Source organism: Electrona antarctica (assembly GCF_951216825.1).
Source record: "Electrona antarctica genome assembly, chromosome: 1".
In the NCBI taxonomy this organism is placed as follows: Eukaryota; Metazoa; Chordata; class Actinopteri; order Myctophiformes; family Myctophidae; genus Electrona; species Electrona antarctica.
In genome coordinates this window covers 12140601-12155972 of record NC_136806.1, presented here as the reverse complement: position 1 = coordinate 12155972, position 15372 = coordinate 12140601, and the positions used below count along the sequence as shown (strand labels likewise).

General features: G+C 42.3%; 1 protein-coding gene across 5 annotated transcripts in view; it reads right to left on the bottom strand.

Annotated features, from left to right (window-relative positions):
• Positions 1–333: 333 nt before the first annotated feature.
• atp6v1h (ATPase H+ transporting V1 subunit H) overlaps positions 334–15372 on the bottom strand; it is a 56753-nt gene continuing 41714 nt past the window's right edge. For 2 of the 5 annotated variants that reach the window (XM_079505418.1, XM_079505419.1), the window contains exons 13-14: positions 10800–10913; positions 334–963 (exon numbers count right to left, since the gene is read on the bottom strand). In XM_079505418.1, coding sequence (XP_079361544.1) covers positions 894–963; positions 10800–10913 — 184 coding nt within the window. In that variant the 3' untranslated portion in view covers positions 334–893. Of the gene's footprint in view, positions 964–1248; positions 1367–2117; positions 2297–10799; positions 10914–15372 lie in introns of those variants that run through there. The other 3 variants (XR_013790374.1, XM_079505421.1, XM_079505420.1) reach the window with 3 other exon arrangements.

The following is a 15372-nucleotide window of genomic DNA, read 5'->3' as shown; positions in this document are numbered from 1 at the left end:
ATGGCCTTGGTGGGAAAAAGAAAATGCCTGCAACTATGACATGAAAAGGCTCAACAATAACACTACCGCGCCTCTCCCGTTTCACACAATGCCCCCCCCCCCCCCCCCCCCCAACCCAGCCAATTAATCAAATTTCAAATGATTCTCCCGAGGCTGTATGTGTATGCCTTCATTTTATTGAATGCAGTTGCACACAGGCTGATAAGAAATAAAGTGAGTCATCTAATTCGAATCCTACCACATAATCTTTCTTATTCACCAACCTGTGTCATCTGCAGTATACTGTATACAGCACACGTATATAACAGTACATTTGTGGAAAATTAATAAACATTTAAAGTATCACAGGTCTTTATTGGAATGCGTACTCTTACTCACTACATCTTCCAGGGTAAGTCTTAAATAACGTTGACATTTTCTTTTACACATCATTATCACAAGACATAAAGTGCTAATCCAATCACTGCACGAGTACAGTACAGTACAGTACATAGCCTTGAGAGGGTACGCCACACAACACGAGGAGGGAACTCAAGAAAGGCTCGATTTATTATAGCTATAGGTGTGGGCGGGTGTCACCAGGGCCTGAATACAGCTGATCCACAGGCTCACAAGCTTGTGTATCACTGATTACAGCTGATCCACAGGCTCACAAGCTCGTGGATGCGGCCGTTGTCGGCGCACGGCTGTTGTCGGCGCACGGCTGTTGTCGGCGCACGGCTGTTGTCGGCGCACGGCACCCGCACACAAGACATATGAATCAGGCCTACAGTAAACATCACGTACAAAGCTGAGGTGTTGACGGACAAACGGTTGATAATTAAAACATCGATGCACATACAGTACCACACTCGTTCACGCAGTGACACATCATCATGCACAAGAAGAACACTTCAGCTTCTGGCTGCCACGGCTTGAGGTTGCTGCTGGTCACTAGACTGCAGCTGTTTCCCCAGATATTCCCTGTGGAGGAAATGATCAAATTGATGAGGACGGAAAACGGGTGTGGTTCATTTTTACAGGTTCTGACATTCCATCCGACACAAATGGCCGAAACATTTAAAGGACCACTTCACCACTTTTCAACCTATCTTCATATAATAGGTCCTCACTAATAATCATGATAAAATGGCACGATTTTTTTCTACTCAGTCTGTGTCTCATAGGAGGGCTGTGGGCAGTTTAGAAACAGTCTTCCAGTGACATCATTAGGCAAATATTTATTTACAAAAATGTTTAGATTTTCATTATCGTGAGAACGATGGCTTCCATTTTTTCAGGACTAGAAAGCCTGCAGTTTCTATTAGCTTGTATTCCCCATCGATGATGTCACTGGAAGACGGTTTCTGAACTGCCCACAGCCCTCCTATGAGACACAGAGTAAAAAATATTGCGCCATTGTTATTAGTGAGGACCTATTATATGAAGATAGGTTGAAAAGTGGTGAAGTGGTCCTTTAACAATTTCACAGGCCGGTTCTTGTACCAAATGGGCATGCTGATTTACCTCTCACTAGTATATGCTCTCCATTCATTATGTCTCTGTACATTTTGCCTGTTATTGGACCAACATTTGTCAAACGCCCATAGTGTTATTACAGGTTAATAACAGATAGTGGCGTGATGAGAGACATTACTGAACTGCTATACAGACCGGCACAGCCAGGAGGGGTTTAAGAATAAATGGAATCATTGTATAATATTTCTATTGCTAAGAACATTTCCAGAGTTCATCATGACCCCGTTGTTTATACAAGAGATGACTAATACTACTCAGAAGCACAAGGTAACAAAAGGCTCAGAAGGTTACTATATTTATTTTTTCTTTGAAAACTCAAATAGCCCAATGTTCTGTTATCTGTACCTCCATTTGTGGTTGCTGCTAACTGCAATGTGACGTCTGGTTATACAATTTTAACTCTCAGCATGATGTATTATGTACATTGTAACCGCAATCTTAAAGGACCACTTCACCAATTTTCAACCTATCTTCATATAATAGGTCCTCACTAATAACCATGATAAAATGGCACGATCTTTTTCTACTCAGTGTGTTTCTCATAGGATGGCTGTGGGCAGTTTAGAAACAGTCTTCCAGTGACATCATCATTAGGCAGATTATTTTTTTAAACAAGATTTATTTACAAAAATGTTTAGATTTTCATTATCGTGAGAAAGATGGCTTCCATTTTCACATTGCAACTTTTCAGGACTAGAAAGCCTGCAGTTTTTATTAGCTTGTATTCCCCATCGATGATGTCACTGGAAGAAACTGGAAGGAACTGCCCACAGCCCTCCTATGAGAGACAGACCGAGTAGAAAAAAATTGCATGATTATTAGTGAGGACCTATTATATGAAGAAAAGTGGTGACGTGGTCCTTTAATGATACCTTCCTTTAACCCATTTTGGGCGGGAACCCCTGTTGGTGTATTAAAGGGATAGTTCAGATTTTTTTAACTTAAGTTGTATGAAATACTTGCCATTAATAGTGGTTGCAACTGTAATAATTGATTGCCTGAGTCCTGTGGTGGGAGTTCTGCTCTGGTTTTGGTGAAATATCAAGTAGTTCCGGTCATTTTGTGGGGGGCACTGGGGGCCACGCAGTAAAAGTAAATGAATCCACAAAACTAACGTCATTTGTATTGTTGACCTATTTCTAAAATATTAGTGCAACTTCCGTTCTTTTTTTTACCCCTCTATCACACAGAACTATGTTTTTTATGTCCATATCACTACGCCCAAAAAATAGTTCCATGTGATAGTGGGGTCAAAGTTGAACGAAAGTCGCGCTAATATTTTAGAAATAGGTCAACAATACAAATTACGTTTGTTTTGTGGATTCATTTACTTTTACTGCGTGGCCCCAGTGCCCCCCACAAAATGACCGGAACTACTTAATATTGACCAAAACCAGAGCAGAACTCCCACCATGGGACTCGGGCAATCAATTTATACAGTTGCAACCACTATATTAATGGCAAGTATTTCATACAACTTAAGTTCAAAAAATCTGAACTATCCCTTTAAGCATTATGTTATGCTTTAGCTATTGAAAAATAGCAGATCTACAAGCTCATAGCGCAGCACCGAGTGGCGCGCTACGAGCTAGTAGGTCTGCTATTTTTTAAACATCTTGAAAATGTGGCTCAAATCTTTGAATGTATATTCTTTCAGAGCGAACGTTTTTAACACAAATCTTTGCTTCTGGGGAAGTCCCTGGAACAACATATTTTGAGATGGGGGGCCAATTACATATAATATTTTTGGGGATCCTTGACATGAAATAGTTTGAGAACCACTGATGGGTTTCAGAAGGATTTAGAAGACATTTGTAGAATCGTTCCCAGGTCTAAATGGGTTAACCAGTTACACCCTATATATCCGTTGCCTGGGGTCCCCCAGGGTCTATAATCAGCACCCTCCTACTTTCCCTCAATAGAGCGTCGCAGTCCCGCCTCCTACCCTGGACCAGGAAATGAAACCCAATGCATTATTCTCATAGACATTTCTTAAAGTATTTATTTAAAGACGGTTACGCCGCGGACAAAGCCGACTCGAGTCGTGACAACTCATGACAACACAAACAATATTTTGGACCAAACAAATAATTAGAAAGAAGAAAAAAACGGCAGGTTACAACACTTTTTTTGTTGTTTTTCTTCTTATTTGTTTGGTCCAAAATATTGTTTGTGTTGTCATGAGTTGTCACGACTCGAGTTGGCTTTGTCCGCGGCGTAACAGTCTTTAAATAAATACTTTAAGAAATGTCTATGAGAATAATGCATTGGGTTTCATTTCCTGGTCCAGGGTAGGAGGCGGGACTGCGACGCTCTATAGTATACCATATCTGGCTCAGTGGGGGGGTGGGGGTGGGGAAGAAACTATCTAAAAATGTAAAGCTTCTGGATATATTTAAGTGTTTGAAATCGCTAATCCTCCTTTTAACCTTTAGCCAGTCTCCTAATAGCCTCTATACAAGTGCAGGCAGGAAACGAAAAACTGCAGCCGACAAGATGTGGTCGTCTAATTGGAGGCACGGCCAGGGAAAATGAAGCCATTTCATTAGCATTTTTATAACTCAACACATTCAGTTCCATTTCACAACAAGCCCACAGAAACACAGAACAAGGCCATTGAAAGGCCTCTACTTGTCGCTCCGTCTGTGTCAAGACATTTCAACGGCGAGTACACAGTCAGCGGACCAGAAACAAAGCACACACTTTGCAGAATATGAACGCGGACATGTTGACATGTTGACATATTGACATTGTCACATATTATGCCAATTATGGGCGACTGTGGCTCAGGAGGTAGAGCAGGTCGTCCAATGATCCATGGGTCGGCGGTTCGAATCCCGGCTCCTCCTGTCTACATGTCGAAGTGTCCTTGGGCAAGACACTGAACCCCACATTGCTCCCGATGTGCTGGTTGGTACCTTGCATGGCTTCCGCCGCAATCGGTGTATGAATGTAAAGCGCCTTGGATAAAGGCGCTATATAAATGCACCATTTACCATTTAGCATCCGCCAGTTTCTACATGCTGGGGACCCATACTCAACATTTCTAACATAAAACCTTGGTGTACTCAACATGTCCGGGTTCACAATGGGGATCTATGGGCTGGCAAGTAGACTATCAACCAATAAGTGCGCTCACAAAAGCTTCAAGCTTCAAAGAAAAACAGGTGGTTAAAAGTAAATCAGATGACACACGGCCCATTTACGGGGGCAAGGTTGTCGGAACGTCGAGCGCTGTCTGTCGTTGTCATGACAGCAGGAGCCTTAAACGGGGAGGAAAGTGGAGATGTTTTTCTCCCTCACAAACACAGACGCGGTAACTCAAGGTGAACACGTTGATGTCCGCCTCAGCCTCACACGTTGGAGAGGAGATGTGTTACATGTGCTGCTGAGAAGGTCATTAACCCATTTAGGACTGACATCGACATTTTAAAAATGTCTTCTGAATTCTGACAGTTTTCTGAAAGATGTTTCTGTGTCAGTGGTGCTCAATGTTTCATGTCAAGAACCCCAAAAATGATATGTAATTGGCCACCGACCCCCATCTGAAAATATGTTGTTCCAGGAACCCCTCAGAAGCGAAGATTTTAAAGATTTAAAAACGTTGGCTCTGAAAGAATATATATTCAAAGATTTGTGCCACATTTTCACGATTTTTCAAAAATAGCAGACCTACAAGCTCGTAGCGCGCCACTCGGTGGCGTGCTATGAGCTTGTAGATCTGCTATTTTTCAATAGCTAAATTATAACATTAAGTAAAAGTATCAATACTGCAATGGAAAAATACTCCGGAAAAGTCCTGAATTCAAAATTTACTTGAGTAAAAGTACAAAAGTATTGGTAGTAGTCATTATGCAGAGTTTTTTGAAAATAGCAGATCTAGAGGCTAAATGAGATTGTAGATCGGCTATTTTCAAATTGTCAAAACGTATATAATAGGTCTGAAGTGGTTAATGGTTAATGTACGTTTTGAAATAATAATCACAATCTAGAAAGTAACTAGTAACTAAAGTTTTCAAATAATTGCAGTGGAGTAAAACGTACAATATTTGGATCCGAGATGTAATGGAGTAGAAGTAAAAGTATTGGAAATTAGAAATACTCAAGTAAATTACAAATATACCTCAAGTACAGTACAAATTCCTCAAAAAGTACAGCACTTAAGTAAATGTACTTAGTTACTTTCCACCAGTGTCACTAGGCCTGCTGAGCAGAATCCTACAGTTAAGAGTTGGAGCGGCAGTCTTGATTACACTTAATTTCTAAATGAGCGTTTAGTATTCAGGAAGGCGTCCGAGGCGCGCAGAAGGCAGCTTCACCTGAACAATAACACATTTAGACCTACGTTCCATTCTACAAAGTGTCTTCTAAATCATGACGGTTTTCTGAAAAACCTATGTTTCTGTGTCAGTGGTTCTCAAACTATTTCATGTCAAGAACCCCAGAAATGTAATTGGGCCGCCTACCCCCCATCTGAAAATATGTTGTTCCAGTGACCACCCAGAAGCAAAGGTTTGAGTTAAAAACGCTCGCTCTGCAAGAATATATATTCAAAGATTTGCACCACATTTTCACGATTTTTCAAAAATAGCAGAACTACAAGCTCGTAGCGCGGCACTCGGTGCCGCGCTATGAGCTTGTAGATCTGCTACTTTTCAATAGCTAAAGTATAACATATAATGCTTAAAACACCAAAAGGGGTTCCCGCCCAAAATGGGATAATCTGGAGATACGGAGACACATTGGATAACAACGCTTCTGAGGTGACATAAACCCGACTGAGGCGGCAATGTAGCCGTCACGCTGAGAGAAAATCAATAGTAGTGGAGTCAGTGAGAGTTGTCTCTGAGCATTCTCTTGTCAGTATATGTAGGTAGGGAAGGCGATGTTTGTAGGAAATGTTTGTGTGCGCACGATTTTTGAGCAGGGGCTTTGCGCCTGGGCTTCACGTAACAGCATGCCGTATCTCCTTGGGAGTGACGATATTGCCTTTTCATTATTTTTCCCTTTTTTTTCTCCAATCCACTTCACATTTCATTCCATGTACAACGCTTTTTAATCCCACCACAATTATCAGAACTACAGCAGTGACATCCGAAAACGGATTTGAATACACAAGAACAACATTACAATTTCTACTGTCATTAACTTTTAAAAGCACTTACTTGCAACCTGTCATCCCAATTTTGTGCATGCTATTTCTAGGTGAAAATCTCTAAAGGTTTCATGACATTGATTTATTTTAGTTTTCTTTTGGGTGACCTCAATTACACCCACAGAACCTGAACTTTGAACATTCAGCTGATTTTCTGTGGTCTGGCGTTTTCTCTGGGGTTTGGAAGCCTTTTGTAATAATGTTCAGCAACTACAGACTGAAGACAATACATATTTTCATGGAAAAAATTAGAATAAATTATTGTGGAGGAAAATCGAGATTCATGTTTGAGCAAGAATCGTGCAGCACTCATTTCAATCTTCAAAAATAGTGAATAAAAGCAGATCTAGGCTGTGAGCTTGTATAGATCAGCTATTTCCACTAAGTGGTTAAAACAACAAGATTGCTTTGTGCACAAAATCACCATGCAGGTCATGCAATAGATTCCTTTCACAGCAGTAAATTAAAATGCTAAACAAACAAAAATCATTGGAAAGTCTCGTCATCCGCTCTGAATACGACCCTTATGCCATTAGGAAGAATAATCTGTGTGTCAAAATGCTAATCAAAACCGCTTGAAGCTATTGTTTGTTCCAGCCTCCATCAATCTGCTGAAACCAGTGACAAAACATTAGCAGCACTTAGCAGCAGTTTTGCACTTAAAGGAACTAAAACATGCATTTTAAACTTCAAATTTTTAATCATATTGTTTATGTCCCACAAACGTATTTCTAATGGTTTGAGCCTAAATCACCACTCTTGATATAACCAGTCCATGTCATTTCTGTCTGGCTTTATAAGCAGTTTTAGCTGCAGTACCACATTGTCCTGATGTGGTGGGGGCGCTGTGTATGCAAATTATTTTCTCCGCCACACCCTCATCCCATTTGTTTTTTACTTTTTTCGTATTTTTTGACCTAAATTTAACAAAAAACTATCCCCAGGAGCCCTTGTCAGGGCCTCAAATCCAGTACCGCGCGGTCCAATTTCCTCGAAGGGCCCCTGAGGGCCAAGGGCCCCTGGCCCAATGGCTACTTTAGCCCTGGCATATACTGTATATTTACGGTCTTTGTAAATGTCTTGCTTTGTCTAAGGGCTTTGTTTGTTTTTTTTTATCACGAATAAATAAATTGACCAAACATAATAATTTCCCCCCACACTTTGGTGTACAGGTCGTCCGAGCATCACAATCACTTGGGCAGGAGAAACAATGCAATGCTCGTCGAAACACAAACAAAGCGTCCACACAGCGGCTCAGGAAGCCGTGCGCACGGCCTAGATAGTGGCAGGAAAACAAACACATTGTTCTCTGCCGTTAAATCATCTGTGTGTGTGGCTGTTTCTAGGAGATGCAGGAGGAGGGATGGAGTAGAGGAGGAAAAACGCCTGAGACCACATGTAATAATACTGTACACAGGTGGGTTGGGGTTATTGAAGAGGACTGTGTGAACTAGTCGGCCTGGCCTTGAGAGAACATGCCATGAGGACTGACTGCCACGGTAGAAAGAGAAGCTAGAGGCTTTGTGTTCGTATGACTTCAATGAACCCACTGCCGGCATACAAGACCCCAGATTGTACGGATGCCTTTTAAAATCAGTATTTGGCACACTTTCGAGAGAGAGAGAGAGAGAGAGAGAGAGGAGAGAGGAGGAGAGAGAGAGAGAGAGAGAGAGAGAACCAAACACGAGTCCTTGTTGGAACAAAAAAAAAAAAAGGTTGAGAATCACGGCCACAGGACACAATAATAACAAAATCATTTTGCTTGAATACAGTGACCCAATGTGTTAATCCATCATTGTGTTCAGATCTGATATTGCAGTGGAGATCTGTCTGCTGCTTTAACCCCTTTTGGTGTTAGCATTATGTTATGCTTTAGCTATTGAAAAATAGCAGATCTACAAGCTCATAGCGTGCCACCGAGTGGCGCGCTACGAGCTTGTAGGTCTGCTATTTTTGAAAAATCGACTGACATAGAAACATAGCTTTTTCAGAAAACTGTCAGGATGTAGAAGACATTTTTAGAATCTGATCTCAGGTCAAAATGGGTTAATGTGCTATGTGCTTTTAGTCCTGTCTCTATGTGTACCGTGTGTCTCTCTGCAAAGGTCTGGCCTTAATGCCGAGCAAATTCCTCCACATTGCAATAATCTTCTTCAGAATATAGTGAATTCACCAATACAGAGAATTTACCAATTTTAGAATTTGGCCCCATGTCACAAACTATTGGATGAGTGTCCTATCTGATCAGAAACATACCGGAATATTATTAGACCCAGACTCATATTTCAGCACTGCCATCAAGGGTGTTCAGGTTATTTTACCAGGGTTGTGAAGAAGGCATTTTCATTATTCCAAATATTCCAGCATTGTATTACCGTATATATTTAGTCTAAATAATTATGGCAGCTTAAAAAAGCAACAACCGCTGGTCACAGGTTATCTGGACATGCCATGGCTCATTTGTAACTCAGTGGTTCTCAGAGTGGGGTCTTGGGGCCCCAAGGCGTCCTTGAGGGGGATCCAGGGGGTCCCCAGTTAAATTGTTGTTAACCCATTTTGACCTGAGATCAGATTCTAAAAATGTCTTCTACATCCTGACAGTTTTCTGGAAAAGCTATGTTTCTATGTCAGTGGTTCTTCGATTTTTCAAAAATAGCAGACTTACAAGCTCGTAGCGCGCCACTCGGTGGCGTGCTATGAGCTTGTAGATCTGCTATTTTTCAATAGCTAAATTATAACAATGTTTAAAACACCAAAAGGGGTTCCCGCCCAGAATGGGTTAAACATCTGCATTACTTAATTCACAAGAAGTCTACACAATTACAGAATGTAGAAGAATTGTGATTTTTATCGAATGTTTGCCTGTTAATCTCTCCAATGGTGGCATATCATACAAAACCAAAAGTACAAAAAGTACATCAGATTTTAAAAATCGTTTGTACCAGCATCAACTAAGATGTTGAACGAGGCTCTGAAACAGCAGTAACTGTGTGAGGCTAGATTATCCACATCATGTGTGCAATCGTGTAATGTTGTGTCTTCCTCTGTAATGTATTTTTGTTTGTCATTGATGTTTTATGTGTGGCTGTAGCTGGGGTGAAAGCCCAAGACAAATTTCCCTCGTGGACAAAAAGGTTTACCTTGACCTTGAACCTTATCCAACGATAACAAAACATTATTTTAGTGTTGCGTCTGAGGGGCTACATCTCATCAAATGGTGGTCCGTGGCTCAGATGCAGAATAACTAACGAGCCTCGATATGAAAAGGGTTTAGTGGTTTTCAACCATTTTCATATCAAGGCCCATTATTCATTTGTAATTTAAGCCACGGACCACCATTTCATGACATTAACCCATTTTGCCCTGAGATCAGAGATTCTAAAAATGTCAGTCGTTCTTCGATTTTTCAAAAATAGCAGACCTACAAGCTCGTAGCGCGCCACTCGGTGGCACGCTATGAGCTTGTAGATCTGCTATTTTTCAATAGCTAAAGCATAACATAATGCTAACACCAAAAGGGGTTCCCGCCCAGAATGGGTTAAAGCCTCTCAGACCCAAAACTAAAGAATATTTGAGTGTAAAATGCAATCTACAGCATAAGGGTCCATTTGGTTAGCAACTCTCCATCATTTAGCTGGGGACCACCTGGAACCTCCTCAAGGACCACTGGTTGAAAACCAACGTGTCTGTAAATGGGTTATTAACCCATTTTGGACGGGAACCCCTTTTGGTGTTAGCATTATGTTATGCTTTAGCTATTGAAAAATAGCAGATCTACAAGCTCATAGCGTGGCACCGAGTGGCACGCTACGAGCTTGTAGGTCTGCTATTTTTGAAAAATCGTGAAAATGTGGCCCAAATGTTTGAATATATTCTTTCAGAGCGAACGTTTTTAGCTCAAATCTTTGCTTCTGGGGGTGTCACTGGAATGACATATTTCCAGATGGGGGTCGGCGGCCAATTACACAACATTTTTGGGGTTCTTGACATGAAATATTGAGAACCACTGATATAGAAACATGAGGTTTTTCAGAATTTTTTTTTAAAAAAGGTTTTTTTTAAATTTCGACGTCAGGCCTAAATGGGTTAATAAGGAGACAGCACATGGATCAGAGCACATACGTACCAGTTGTGGACCATGAGCTTCTGCACCGCCAGCAGGGCGTTGTAGCGCACCAGCTGGTCCTCATGGTGCATGTGGTTCATCACCAGTTGCTTTCCTCCCAGCTGCTCAATCACTCTGGAAAACACAGGGGCCAGGAAAATACCAGTCAATGCAGTTCATCGGTACGCACAGAAAAAAAAACGAATCGCGAATACAAGCGGCCGAAGTGAGTTTTCTCCGACGGGTGGCTGGCATCTCCCTTAGAGATAGGGTGAGAAGTTCAGTAAAGTTCAGTAAATGGTAAATGGTGCATTTATATAGCGCCTTTATCCAAGGCGATTTACATAGATTGTGCATTACATTCACCCATTCATACACCGATGGCAGCCGAAACCATGCAAGGCACCAACTAGTACATCGGGAGCAATTAGGGGTTCAGTGTCTTGCTCAAGGACACTTCGACAGTAACTCTGGGGGAGCCCGGGTTCGAACTGGCAACCTTGCGGTTCCCATCCAGGCACTCTACCCCTGAGCTACCGGCGCCGTCAGTCACACAAGAGAGTCTCGGAGTAGAGCCGCTGCTCCTTTGCCTAGAAAAGGAGCCAGTTTAGGTGGTTCGGGCATCTGGTTAGGATGCCTCTCGGGCGTCTCCCTAGGGAGGTCCTCGATGCACGTCCCACTGGGAGGAGACCCCCAGGGCAGACCAAGGCACAGATGGAGGGATTTACCGGCGATTTTGTGTGCTTCGGGTAGCACGGAATCATTCCAGGGGTGCATGTTAGATGCATTCGCTGTGATCACAACCGCTGAAACGGTCCCGCGAGGTCGCAATTTTATTTTATTGAGCTGGTAAAAACATGGATGTTCTGTACGATCACCTCAATCTGAGCACCACATGATGTTCTGTATGATCTCCTCAATCTGAGCACCACATGATGTTCTGTATGATCTCCTCAATCTGAGCACCAATTTCAATAGAAACGCCACTTTAGATTGTCGCTAAAGATAGACTGGATGAAGGAAAATGATCGATGACATCACCAACGCGGAAGGAAAACGTTGCTGGGCGATGATGACGCCAAGATCCGGTAAAAATCATGATTCAAATAAAAATAAAAAACCTTATCACGTCCGATCTCGCCCTACGCAATCTGTGATCATAGATTTAACTCGCCCAATATCGTTTTTAGCAGGGAAGGAGCTAGAGGGACGCCCTGTGCGCGATTTCCCCCCCTGTCCCGTAGGGTAGGTACCCTCACATGTTCTCCCCCTGTCCCATAGGGTAGGTACCCTCACAAAACAAACGTGCAGTAATCCTGGTCTCTATACTACTGCCTCCCCCTCGTCAGCTCAGGCCTGATGGAGGGAAAGGAACTACGGGTTCCTTCCACGGGGAAACTACTAGTCCGGTAGCTTAGCGAAATGATGTGGACGCGGCGGACAAAAGCGCCAAAATTTTTCCACATGCTCTCCATAACCATATGTTTCATTTTGGAAGGGGGGCCACGTCATCAAGATGTCAGAAGGCGGCCATCTTGGCGTTCAAAGATGGCCGCCAAATGAAAAAGGGCGGTTCTGGACAACCGTGGGTACGACCGACTCGACACCGGGCACTGCACTCCCTGTGGGTGTGTGGAACGTGTGTGTCGAATTTGAAGTCGGTGGGGCAAACGGTTCTCGAGTTACGTGGATTACAGATGTACAGACACACACACAGACTGTGTGCATTATAGTAGGATGTTGCCATCTTGTTGTAGCCCAGGTCTCCCTTCTAAAAGAGATTATTAATTAATATATATGTCAATGGGCAATGCCATGAGTTTCAGAGGGTACAGTAAGTATAGAGGTAAGGCAAAGAGATGGTGAGGGAGGGAGAAATTGATTTGTACCAATTGTCTAGACAGTAGTGTAACAGGTTAAGGTGAGTATAGAGATGGAAATGTTCTAGCAAGCGAAGCCAGTGTATTGAGAAAATGGGACATATGTTTTCAGAAGTTATTTGTGACAAAAGGCTACCAGTGAGAGGGAAGATGTATAACATGGTAGTGAGACCAGCCATGCTGGTGGCACTGATGAAAAGGAGGCACCGCTGGATGTGGCAAAATTAAGGGTGCTATGGTTCTCATTAGGAGTGAAAAGGAAGGACATTATTAGATATGACTAAATTAGAGGATCAGCCCAGGTTAGAAGGTTTGGGGATAAAGCAAGAGAGGTGATCGAGGTTGAGATGGTTTAGACATGTGAAAAGGAGGGATGAGGGTACATTGGGAGAAGGATGCTGAAGATGTAGCTGCCAGGTAAGAGGATGGCCAAAGACGAGGTTTAAGGATGCTGTGAGAGATGACATGAAGGTGGCAGGTCACAGAGGAAGATGCAGAAAACAACCAAATGGGGTCCATGTGTGGTCCAGCCCTATGGAATGTAAAAGGCATGCATGTGCTAATGAAAAGTATTTAAAATATAGTTTTGATGCTCATCCTACTACTATAGGGGGTGCAAAGCAATATGCCTGTTTATCCGTCCGACTTCTCCTACCAAATCACTCCGTTAGCACACATCTCTCTATGCACAAAAAAGGATGCATGCCACAGAAATCCATCTGCACTACATTGCATCCATGCAACTGCCATATTTACTGTACAAATATTGCTTTTGTATGACATACTGTTATTGCGCAACATTTCGCTGTGACGCAAATTACAATTACAATTTCCACATTCACCGACCCCTCCCCTTTTCACTGCACGCACACACACACTTTTTTCAATGTGTCTGACTGCTAACAGAGTTGAAGATGATGTAAATATGTTGCTAGAATGACCGTATTTATTCAATATTGGCACAAATAAACGTCTACTGATATTCTCAATGACCTTATTGCATTCCTTGACCTAGATAATGTATATTTTGACACCAAGATTGACCTAAGTGGCTTAGAAGCCGAGATAGTGGCACTTATAGATATTACATGGTGGCCATCTTTGAACACCAAGATGGCCGCCTTCTGACATCTTGATGACGTGGCCCCCCTTCCAAAATGAAACGTATGGTTATGGAGAGCATGTGGAAAAAAATTGGCGCTTTTGTCCGCCGCGTCCACATTTTGCTAAAATATGGCCTTAAGCTGCCTCACTATACCCCCTGTCAGATGAAAAGAAGCGGCCTGCTCACTCCTCATGCATGGAAGGAAGCATGAGCTCAGTTCGGAGCTCTCCCCAGGTCGGCAGAGGGAGAGTAGCGCCCAGGATTATAGGCAATTGGACCAGAGTGAAAAAGTGTGTTACAATCTTTTGTTATTGAAAAAAAAAGAAAAACGTTTTCCAATCTCATTATGTGCTTGCAGAACAGCAAGTGCCACGACTGGACTGCCATAAAATTACATATTTTTAGTGAGTATTGATACAGTCATGTGTGTGTGTGGTGCGGTGGATAACAGTTATGTTGTATCGGTGAAATTACTGAAATCAACTATGGATTATGTTGTATCGGTGAAATTACTGAAATCAACTATGGATTATATTCTTAGCGATTATTCTATTGATTGCCTTGGTCGTCCGATTCATCTATAATGAAGGAAAGAACAACTATTACATCAATTGACTTGACAAACTGACCCCTAATTGGTACATTACTGCAAGACCACATGAGGCAAATTGCTCCTAATTGGTGGTCTGTCAAAACAGAGACAAGGAGTGCTGTGCTCTGAAACCATCAATTGTGACTGATGGGTGCCGCGGGAATCGTTGTTGTGAAGGGAAAAACCATGATTACTCCTTCAATCAGACAGAAACAGTGGGCAGGTTGAAGAATTAAGTGAGGGTGGAGGGTGGAGCAGATGGACGTCTCCTGACACGGATACAAGCAAGACTAGGAGAACTAAAAAAAGACTCGTAAGACAACAGATTTCAGGCTTGGGGATGTCATCCTCCAACAAACAAGCGTTTTCATTTCCCTGGGGCTGGTGAAAGACAGGGCGCCTAAGTCAGGTTCTGGTGTGCTAGCTGTCACATCATGCTCAACAATAGGCTTGAGTTGAACACAACCACCCTAAAGACTAATCATTGTGTATATTCCTGCACTATACCTGCATCCAGTGATCTTGGTACAATATAGAAATTGATCTATTGAAGATTCTGACGTTCAAATGTACATATTTCTTGTTTTGATTGTATTGCTGTATTGTTGTATTGTGCTTTCTGCTTTGGCAATGTAAACGTATGTTTTCTCATGCCAATAAAGTCCTTTGAATTGAAAATTGAATTGAATTGAGTTGATGACTGCATGACTGGTTGGCAGCTAGTGTTGATTTCGTTGAAAACTATGACTAAAAATGTTTGTCGACTACCTTTCTTCACAGAGGAAAACTAAACAAGAACTAAGCTATAAGACTAAAGCTATTAACACTCCGATTGCCCGGGGTTATTTAATCCATTAAATCATCAGCGCCCAATCGATTTATAGCAACGGAGCACTTTTACAGACGGACCGGAAGTTATACCGGATGTGGCTGGAGCAGCTAAATGTAGCCAAAACACTCTAAAGGCGATCGACAACAACGGGAGGCATGATTAAATCTAACGCGACTAGCGACTGG